At 42.4% G+C, this 11596-nt stretch overlaps 1 protein-coding gene across 1 annotated transcript; it reads right to left on the bottom strand.

Annotated features, from left to right (window-relative positions):
• Nucleotides 1-8588: 8588 nt before the first annotated feature.
• On the bottom strand, nt 8589-11266 carry LOC110543816 (PRAME family member 8-like). Its single transcript, XM_060378846.1, has 3 exons — nt 10980-11266; nt 9935-10525; nt 8589-9165 (listed from the first exon to the last, which is right to left on the bottom strand). The coding sequence occupies exons 1-3, from the start codon at nt 11264-11266 to the stop codon at nt 8589-8591; spliced, it is 1455 nt and encodes a 484-aa protein (XP_060234829.1).
• Nucleotides 11267-11596: the final 330 nt, after the last annotated feature.

Raw genomic sequence — 11596 nt, 5'->3', positions numbered from 1 at the left:
CCTGGAAGGTCTTCAGTCAGAAGGATCCTGGGAAGGAATGTAGGGGAGAATACATTCTCAACATCAAGTTTAGAAAATCCCCTCACCATCACAAGAAACACTCAAGGTCAGAGTTACTGCTCTGGCAGTGGTGGAGACATCAGTTTAATCCATTGTCCTCTGTGGAGGTCTCACAACCAACTCCCTCACTGATATCACCAGGAGCCTCCTACAAGCACACCCAGGGTTACACATTCCCCAGCGTTCCTTCCAACCCTAAACAAAGCCCCAGTCAATCCCATCACCAGTGGGCAGGGGTCCCCAGCATTCTGAAAGATGAGTACCATCTTTGTGTGCCAATCACACATAGATTGTGTCACAAGTCCCCAAACACAAAGCATGGGAAATTTACACACACAACCTACCCATAAGTTTTCTAAAACATGGAACCTGTCTGGGAAAAACTGAGATGATCTTGGAAATTATGCTTTAGTACTCCACCCTGTATTACTTAAAGTTATGTCAAAAACCTGAATTGAAATCCAATCTGTGTCTTCAGTAGGTTCATCTGAAGACACAGGAATGAACAATCCTGTCACAGAAAGCCATCAAATGGAACTGATAACATTATGATAAGGATGCAGAAGGGTAGAAGGGTAGTCCTCAGAAGGTTGGGGGAAGGGGGGCAAGTGAGAAAGGACTCCTGTTTCTTTAAGAGGTTGGCCACTTTAAGTTTGATCATGTTCCAGTGAGAGTATTGGCCACAGAAACTGAATTTTTTTTTTCGTTGGTGGTGGTGGGCCTTGGGGAGGTTGACCTGTGTGAACTGGGAAGTGAGTGTGCTCAGGGTTCAATGATGTGAAATTGCCCAATAACCAATAAAAATATTGCAAATTTAAAAAGTAGTTTTAAATACTATACATCCAGAAAAAAGCCTTTAGAAACTTAAGTAAATAAAAAATAAACATATCAATAAATAAATGACTTTCCCATCTTGTGCCTACCCTCTCGATTTCAGGGGTCCTGGGCCCTTTGGATCAAAGTGACTTACCTCTTCTGAGCACTGATAAACACAGGGTCTCTGGATCCCAATAGAGCCAGGCTGTCACCACAGTGTTCAAGTCCCTGAGGGAATGTCTCCTCTGCCTCCCCTGAAGCCTTTATATACCACCCTGCTCAGCCCCTCCCTATTGCAGCCACACCTGTAAACCACAAGCTGCCACCTGCTTGCATGTTGGAGTCCAGACACTTAATCCCACCTTGGGTTTTCCCATTCTCTAGATTGAATCAAGCATTCTGTGTCAATGCAAACACAATAAAAACAGAACAGGATGAAAATCATGAGTCCATTTACTGACTATTTCACTCACCTTGAATTTTATGGTTTGATTGCTTATTCATTTACTCTTGTTGTTCTTGTATTTAGATTGTGTTCTGACAACATTGTTCTGTAGGTAAGGTTAATTTAGAATTCCAATTCATATGGACCCTCCTGCCTCAGCCTTCCTGCAGGGAGAATTACTATGTGAGCCAACTCTCCTAGCTGTGTTTACACATTTGTAACCAGCATGGTTCAGAGTAGGATGCTTTAGGGTGTAGGATTAACCTGTTCCTGAAAATATACACTTATTTGTCTATTCGGGAATCAAGAGCTGAGCTTCATACTTTTCCAATCTTCTTGTATGGCAGATACTCACCGTTGAGGCAGGAGGATAGTTTACTTTCATTAATAATGTTATTAATTCAGGAATAACACAGAGTAGCCATTACAACACTAGACTCAGATTAATAAAAGTTTGTTGAATAATGAACAAGATGTCACTCTCTCTCTCTTAGGCAGCCATTTCATTAGAGAAAAAAAAAGAAAGAAAAGAAAAGGAACCAGGTAATCAGGTGAACGAAGCAATTGGTGCACAGCATTACATCATTTTGAGCAGCAAAAACTAATCTGTTTTGTTCCAAGTATATCTAGGAGGGTAGACAAAGCACTTTTAGCTAACTGGCTGGGATTTAGTATAGCTCTTGAGGGTTTTTCAGCTTTCAGAGAGTAAGAAACATACCAGGCTGTTGTGATCTTTAACACAAGCAGAATATGCATTTGTTATCTATTGTTTGATTCTAAACAGCAAGTAGGAACTGCTGAATTGTACTCTGGTGTCAGGCATGGAGGGCCTGAGAACTTGGTCTTAATTTCACCTTACAATCAAAATGGAGATTTAAAGACAACATGGCTTCTGATATGCTAAAGGTGACAGCAAGTGTTAACAGAGGAGACACAGTCATGCTATCAACGAGGGTAGTTTTCTATTGAGGGGTTATAGAGTTCAAGCAGGTCATAACAATATTTGACAGAGCTTTCTATAGCTGGAACTCAGGTAGTGCAATCCTTGCTTGGCATTCACAAAACCATAGGTGACATCGAGACACAATCTATACTTGTTGGAACATGCCTGTATTCCCAGAATATGAGAGTTTGAGTAGAAAAGGGTTCAGAAGTTCAGTGTCACCTTCGGCTACAATACGAAGTTTGAAGCAGCCTGGATTGGACTACACTTTCTCACAACATTTCACAGGTGTATCAGGGAGGGAAATGCCACAGGACCTTTTCAGGAAGTTGGGTTTGATTTCAAAAAGGAAGGATCACTGGACAGGGAGAGATGTTCAGTGGTTAGGGGAACACCCTGGTATTGCAGAATGCCCAAGATCAGTGTCCAGCACATATGGTGGTAAGTTGAAATTTCAACAACAACTTGAATGCTGACTTTTCCTGGATTTAATGAGCACAATTACATTCATGTGAACAGGCACACAAACACACACACACACACACATACAACACAAATGGAGAGAGAAAGATGAGGATAGAAAGAGGAAATCTTGACATACTCTGTAATTATTGGACATCTGTGTCAAACCCTCTCTTCAGGGATCAGGGAACCCTGTGGAAGAGGAGGAAGAAAGACGGTGAGAACCAGATGGAATGGAAGACACCAAGGAAACCAGGCCTTCTTAAACCCAGAAGAAGAATGCACATATGAATCCAGAGAGACTGAGGCAGCATGCACAGGGCCTGCATGGGTCTATACCCATTGACACCTGCATGAGGTGTCAATGTGGAGCGGAGTGGACAGAAGCTCCCATCCCTAACCCAGAAGCTAGAGATAAGCTATTGCAAATGGGAATTGAGTTCCCTCAAATGGAGTCTCCCTGAGGATACAAACCCCACTCTGATCAACAGGCCCAGTGACCAAATATTGATGCCTACACAAAATGAACACAGTGGCATCGTTGGAGGTTGTTGGTCTCATAATGTTTTCTCAGAATTTTTCTTTACTTTTTATATTATTGGACATTTGCTTGTTATTTTGTTTACCAAGTCTGTGGGGGGGGGTTTGTTGATGTTGTTGTTTTATTTTTTTATTTCTTTATTTAGATTTGTTTTTGAGTAAGGAGTGGAAAGGGGAAGAAGAGTGAGTAGAAAGAAGAAATAGGAGCATGGCAGGTGGCCTCCTTATAAAGAAATATCAGAGATGAAGGAAGGGGAAAAAAACTGAAGCAGAGAAAGCCAATTTTGTGTTATTTGGGGATTCATGGTGTGTGTGCGTGTAAGTGTCCTGCACCTACATGTATATGACTCATGCTTTTTTGTTTTCTTTGTTTTTCATGACAGGGCTGCTTTTGTATACCTTTTTCTGTCCTGGACTCAGGCTGGCCTCAAACTCACAGAGAACTGCCTGGCTCTGCACCCCTGAGTGTTGGGATTACAGAAGAGTACCACCTCCTCATGCTTTATCCTTGGATTATGTGTTTGTTGGTTTCTTCGTATTCTCCTATTCTGATTTGTTTTTGTTTTATTTTCTTATATTTCTATTCCTGTTAGTGTGTTTGTGTGTTGGTGTTTCAAGACATGGTTTCTCTGTGTAACTCTAGCTGTCCTGGAACTCACTTTGTAGACCATGCTCCCCTCAACTTACAGAGATCTCCTGAATCTGCCTCCTGAGTGCTGGGATTAAAGGTGTGTACCCTCAAACCTGGTCTCTCTCCCTCCCTTTTTGAAGATTGAATTATTTTATGTATGTGAGTGCTCCTCTGCATGTACATCTCCATGAGAGAAGAGGACATCAGATCACCTTATACATGTGGTTGCTGGGAATTGAACCCAGGACCTCTGGAAAAACAAACAGTGCTCTTAACCACTAAGCCATCTCTCCAACCCCCTAGATCCTTCATCTTCTTAGGGAAAAGGAGAGTGTTGATTGGAATGAAAGAGACTGTAGGGAGAGTCACAGAAGAGCTGGTGGACAAAAAGCCATAACCAGAATGTCCTGTACAAAAAAATTATCTATTTCCAATAAATGAAGAGCAGTGAAAAAGGCCTGGAGCAATGATTAAGTGGTCCAGAGCACTGACAGTTCTTACAGAGGAGCCAGGTCCATTTCCCAGCATCCACATGGCAGCTCTCAAATGGCTGCAGCCCCATTTTCTGAAGCTAAGTTCTCACCTCCAGAAGACACATATAATTCTCCATGGTGCACAGACAATAATTGTTTGTATTGCCTTTTTTTCCTCTATGTTTTTGTGTTTTGTTTGAGACAGGGTTTCCTCTGTAGACCAAGCTATGCTCAGTCTCACAGAAATCTGTCTAACTTTGCCTCTCCCAGTGCTGGGATTAAAGGCATGCACCATCATACCAACTTAAAGCTGTTAAAAAGAAATAGTTTAAACATTACATAAATATGTTTTTGAATTTTTGATATAACTAATTACCTTGTATTTTATGTGCATTGGTGTTTTGCCAGTATGTATGTCTCTGTGGAAGTGTTGGATCCCTTGGAACTGGATCACAGACAGATCTGGGCTGTCTTCGTTGTGCTGGGAAGTGAACCCGGGTCCTCTGGAAGAACAGCTAGTGCCCTTAAGTGCTGAGCCATTACTCCAGCCTCTACTATGTAAATCTTATGAAGAAATTAGGAAGGACTAGCGTGGCACATTGTCTAGACATGATGCCAACAAGAATGGGAGCTTAACTGGGAGAAGCTTCATACTACAAAAGGAGGCAGGAGGCTGGAGAGATGACTCAGTGGTTAAGAGCAATGAATGCTCTTGAAGAGGACCTGAGTTCAATTCACTGCACTCAAAGGACAGCTCACAACTGTCTTTAACTCCTGTTCCAGAATCCAACACCTTCACACAGACATATATGCAGTCAAAACCGCAATCTCACAAAATTAAGATAAATAACTTCTATTAAAAAAAAAACGAAAATCATGTTCTGCCTTGGCATGATTAACACAGTAAGAGTGGCTATCTTTCGAAAAGCAAACTAGAGATTCAATGCAATTCCCATCAAATTACCAACACAATTCTTTACAAACCTTGAAAGAAAAATTCTCAAATTGACATAGAATAGCAAGAAAAGCAGAATAAAAAAAAAGTTCCTCTACAATAAAAGAGTGTCTGGAGGTATCTCTATCCATGATCCTGACCTATACTGTAGGACATCAGTAATAAAAACTGCATGGTGCTGACAGAGAAAGATTGGAGGATCAATGGAATGGAATAAAAGGCTCAGAGACAAACCCACATATTTATGGACACCTGATTTTTGACAAAGATGCAAAAACCATGCAAAGGAAAAAAGACAGCATCTTCAACACATGGTGCTGGCTTACCTGGATGTCTGCAGGCAGAAAAATAAAAATAGATCCATATATATCACCATGCACAAAACTAAAGTTGAAGTGGATCAAAGACTTCAACCTAAAACCAGACACACTAAATCAGTTACAAGAAAAGTGGGGAAGAGCCTAGAACTCATTGTCACAGGAGACAACTCCCTGAAGAGAACACAAACAGCACAGGCTCTAAGACCAACAATCAATAAATGGGACCTCATGATATTGAAAAGCTGCTGTAAAGCAAAGGATACTGTCATCATAACAAAATGACAGCCTACAGATTGGGAAAAGATTTTCACCAACCTTAAATCTGACAGAGGGCTAGTATCCAGAATATATAAAGAACTCAAGAAGTTAAACAGCAAACAATCAAGTAATCCAATTATGAAATGGGGTACAGAGCTAAACAGAGAATTCTCAATAGAGGAATACCGAATGGCAGAGAAACACTTAAAGAAATGCTCGACATCCTTAGTCCTCAGGGAAATGCAAATCAAAACGACCCTGAGAGTTCACCTTACACCCATCAGAATAGTTCAGATGAAAAACTCAAGTGAGAACACATGCGGGAGACTTGTACAACCATTTTGGAAATCAACCTGGTGCTTTCTCAGACAATTGGGAATAGTGCTACCTGAAGGACATTTAGATTTATTTGTAATAGTCAGAATTTGGAAACAACCCCAATGCCCCTCAGTTGAGGAATGGATACAGATATTGTGGTATATTTACACAATGGAATACTACCCAGCAATTAAAAACAAGGAAATCAAGAAATATGGTGGGAACTAGAAAAGATCATCCTGAGTGAACTATCCCAGTAGCAGAAAGACACACATGGTATATACTTACTTATAAGTGGATAATAGACATATAATATAAGATAATCATACTAAAATCTGTACACCTAAAGAAGGTAACGAAGGAGGACCCTAGGAAAGATGATTAATCCTCATTTAGAAAGGCAAATTGGATTGACATTGGAAGAGGGAGGAAAAAGGGAACAAGACAGGAGCGTTCCACAGAGGGCCTCTGAAAGATTTTACACAGCAGGGTATTAAAGAGATGCTGAGACTCATAGCCAAACTTTGGGCAGAGTGAAGGGGATTTTATGAAAGAAGGGGGAGATAGAAAGACCTGGAGGGGACTGGTGCTCCACAAGGAAAGCAACAGAACCACAAAATCTGGGCCCAGAGGGCTTTTCTGAGACTTATACTCCAACCACAAACCATTCATGGAGATAATCTTAGAACCCTTGCACAGATGTAGTCCATGGCATCTCATTCTTCAAATGGGCCTCCTAGTAAGAGGAACAAGGGCTGTCTCTGACATAAACTCAGTACCTGACTCTGTGACTACCTCCCCTGCTGGGTAGGGGGGCAGCCATACTAGGCCACAGAGGAAGAAAATGCTGGCAGTCCTGATGAGACCTAATAGGCTAGGGTCAGGTTGAAGGGGAGGCAAACTTCCCCTATCAGTGGACATGGGAATGGGCAAGACAGGAGAAGAGGCAGGGAGGGCAGAATTGTGAGAGGACAAGGGGGAGGGCTACAGCTGGGATACAAAGTGAATAAATTGTAATAAATTAAAAAGTAATATTGAACAGGGGGAAATATGGTTCCTATCATTCTGAGAAATAATCCATTGTATTTTGTTTGACTTTCTTCTATAAATTCTTATGGTTAACTATGGTAATAATTTTGAAAGGCACCCCTGACTCTGAAATAATTACAAACACATCATAGGTAAAACCACCTCAGAGTTCACTACCCACAATTCTTTTTCAACTATGGTTTTAATAAATGTTTGTTGCTGACAACAACAACAACAACAACAAAAAACATGTTCTAGGTGTTCAATAAATAATTCATTGGAGAAGAAAACAATTGAGAAATAAATCATTTTATTGATATCTTATTATACAGAAAAAAGGCATATAATGGCTAGGACAAGGGAGATTTTTCTTCTTATATACATCAATATAGAGACCACAACTGAAGACATAAAATAAACATCTTTTGTAAATAAAATATTTTCTGCAGGACAGGGACTTATGTGGTATCAGACACCTTTATATACACTATGGCTACTTCATAGAGTTTGGGAGTCCACAGGAATATGGTCCTAGAGGCATGTGGCATGCGGGATGGATGTATTGGTTTATGGTTATAGTCTCACCCAAACAAGATCAAGGTTAGCCCAGAGTACATGAGGCTTTCAACTAAAAAGGAAACTACGTTTTAAGACTGGAAGGAAAATAAGCATTGAAAAGCCTGTTCACTCTTCCCTGTGTTGTCTTCTCCTTCTCTTCAGTCCATGGTGCCTTGTGGCCTGAGTGTACTGGATATTAATTGTTTGTGATCCATTAATACCCGCTTCATATTCACAGGAGCTGTGTCTATGTTGCTCACTTTAGCTTTAAGTTTTAGAGCATGTGAAAGAACCACACAAGAGATTTGTAACTATTGTGCAGGCAGGAAAAGGACATGAATGAAAGAAGTGTCACCAAAATTGTCATTTTTATGGATGCCAAATTGGCCAGGACCTTTGTCTCACTCAATATATATATATATCAGTGTTTTTCCATCCATTGTGTCATGGAACCTTCCAGATCATGGCAATGAGGGTGATAACTGAAACAATAGCCAGGAGGTAGAACATCCAGGTTTACAGTTGCAGGACAAGGCCGCTGGCTACCCTGTCCTGACAGAACTTACTTATAAAGGCAAAACTTTCTGACTCATCAAAACCCCTGTTCCCAAAGACCCATTGTTCTCAATGTTACCTGCTGTCTCCTATATCCAACTCAGCAAACATCATTTGCATTCTAAACTTGAACAGACCCTGAAGCCACAAGCTCTGGACATCCAAAATGAGAGAGGTGTCCCAAGCCTTCCACTGCTTCCAAATGCAGAAGTTAGGTTTCTCTATTCACCGCTGCCTCTTCTGGCAAAGACACAGTTGGAATCCCACGCCATAGACACAGCGCTCTCCACATCTAGGGCACATATGTGTAGCAAAGGAGATGCACTTGGGCTGCCTTATGGCCCTGAGTCTATCTATTTGCTCAGCACATAGTTGGGCAAATCTTTCTGTGGAGACATAACCGAAGTCATCATAGCACTCAAGAGGGGCAGGGTACTTTTCCACATTCATCTTGCTCAAGTTGGCTGTGTGCTGCAAAAGGTTCCTCAGGATGGGCATGGAGAAGTCATTGCAATAGAAATTGACCTTGGCCAGCTGGGAGCTCTTGCTGAGGGCAGGTATGAGCACAGTGAGATGAGAGTCCTTCATCCTACAACATTTCAAGTCCAGGGACTGCAAAGTGTCTGCCACCTTCTCTAGGAGGACTCGGAGAGGCATAAGTTCCAAAGCCTTTAAGGGCACACCTTTCATGTCCAGATGTTTCAGCTCAAAGAGCTTTGAACACTCAGAGAAGTAGTTCAGGTCTACCTGTGAAATGTCACAGTAAGTCATGGACAGGGTCTCCAACGGGGTCATCAGGCATCTAGGGATATAGACCAGGAGGTTAGTTCTGAAAAATGATGTTGGAGAGTATAGGATGGGATTTACACAGAGGTAGAAGCAGCCCAGTGACCCAAGGTAGATTCAAGGGCATCATTTTAGATGCTTCCTGTTGGAATCTCCTCTATCAAAACAAACTGACATTTCTTCTCTTGGCCTTACTCTCAAGCACAAAACCATTTCAGCCCATAAGCCCTGAAAACACACATACGGAGCTCCAAACCATGAAAGTCCTGGCAGGCTCTAGGGACACTTCTTATGTGCTCACTGCACTCTATATTCCATCAATCTGCACAGTCACACTTGTAGTAATTTAACATCCTCACTATCCCCATTGTCCCAGGCAGGCACTCATCTCTACTTAAGCTCAAAACCTGTCACCCATGGGAAATTTGGGGAGGCTGATGCTGATCTCAAAGACATGAGTTCAGACCTCGCCTCAACCACTGTGCTTGTGAGTCCACCAATTCCTCACTACACTCTCCCCTTTCTGTTCCCTTTCCATTAGATTGGGTGGGCACCATTCCAAGAATTACATCCCATCCTTACTGAAGCTGACCTTCAGTCTTCTGATTCTTGATAGCTTACTTGACACACTGATTCAATATACATAGAAACAACATATAACTTGTGTATTCTAGAGGCCTAAGTGTTTGTTCCCACTGATGTGCAGGCCTCATAAATGACTAATCCTTAAAACTAAATAGAAAGGTCAGCTCTGGTAGCTGACACAGCTCTCTATCCTTCCTTACCTGAGGAGCTGATTGATGCGGTCTCTGAGAAAGTAGACACTCTTTAAGGAGAGGTGCTGAAGACAGTTGAATCTGGAGAACTGAGAAATGAACTTGTTGATACACTTGTCTTCCCTGTCTGTTGTCCTGTTGCTAATCTTGAAGACATTCATGGAGATGGGTGCCAGTAAGAGTTTGTGAAGATTTCTCATCTGGCCCAGGCAAGGAGCAAAGTCTGCCAGCATAAACACATTCCAGTGTGTGTTCAGTTCGAATTCTCGGATATGCTCTGGATGAAAAACATTCAGGACCTCTTTAATAATGTGGATAGGCTGAGCCCAGATAGTCATTTGTGGACAGCAGAACTGGATGGAGTCCTTTCTCTGCTGGACCCACTGCAAGAAGCATGTTTGTTCTTCATCTACACGTGGCCTGAGGCAAAGGTCAGCTACCACCTTCAGGCACCGCCTCAGTGCATATCTGGGAAGGACCTTCACTACTTGCTGCTCATCTGGGGTCTCTGCTGAGCAGTCACCATCCTCTTCACCAGTCCATATGCTCCAGAATTCATGGTGCTTTTTCCTCAGGTCAAGAACCTGAAGTTTTCCCCTCCTGTGGGTAAAACATGTCAAGTGTCAGCTACATGGCAAGACCCCACACTGACTCAGCATTTCCTCCACATCTCTAAACTCAGCTCTAACTCCTGCCAAGGTGGGTGTTTTTTCATCAGCATCTTCCCACACTGCAGAAGCTTTCCCTTTGCTGCACAGATAGCCCTGGTAACTTTACTTGCTCTAAGTAACTCAGTTTCCCCTTAGTCCCATTACTACTGATTGGGGCAGGCCAGGGATTGCTAATTTTCCTGTGTGGCTACATCTGCTCCAAGCTCTGATATAGGCAACAGTCCTTAGCACAAGCAAAGAACAGCTTCCAAATGCTCTGTATCTCTATCCAATGATCAATCAGGAGCCTCTGATACTCTCAAGAAGAAGCCATTCTCCCTGACCCCACAATATCTTCCCTCTTATCCATAGGCTCCATTCCACAGAACTTGCTTATTGCTTACCTGGGGTGAAACTTTCTTTGCAGCCATATATCTACTCCTGATAGAACTGTCTTGAAGGTTTCCAAGTAAGGGGTCTTCATCAGTGCCCCCACAGGGAGACAGGGGAAAGGCCAGGCTGCCACTATTGCCTTCACAGTTGTAGTGTGTCTGCCAGTCAAGGCCTCCTTGAACAGTGCTGGCAAGAGCTCCATGGGCAGTTTGTCCAGAGCTGACATGTCCAAGGTCTCATCTCTCAGCAGAGCCTGCATTGCCAGCTTCAGGAGTGTGGGTGTTGTGTGAGCACTCATCCTGGAAGGTCTTCAATCAGAAGGATCCTGGGGAGTCATTTAGGGGAGAATACATTGTCACAATCCAGTTTAGAAAAGCCCCTCACCATTAGAAAAAAACACTCAAAGTCAGAGTTACTGCTTTGATGATGGTGGAGACATCAGCTTAAGCCATTGTCCTCATAGGAGGTCTCAAAGTGAAACTCCCTCACTGAGAAGCACCCCCAAGATTACACATTCCCCAGTGTTCCATCCAACCCTTACCAATACCCCACTCAATCACATCCCCATTGGGCAGGGGTCCCCTGTAGTCTGAAAGCTGAATACCATCTTTGTGTGCAAACAAGACAT

The sequence above is a fragment of the Meriones unguiculatus genome, chromosome 3 (genome assembly GCF_030254825.1).
Source record: "Meriones unguiculatus strain TT.TT164.6M chromosome 3, Bangor_MerUng_6.1, whole genome shotgun sequence".
Taxonomy (NCBI): Eukaryota; Metazoa; Chordata; class Mammalia; order Rodentia; family Muridae; genus Meriones; species Meriones unguiculatus.
Note: the sequence above shows the minus strand (reverse complement) of the source record. Positions and strands in the feature narration are given on the sequence as shown.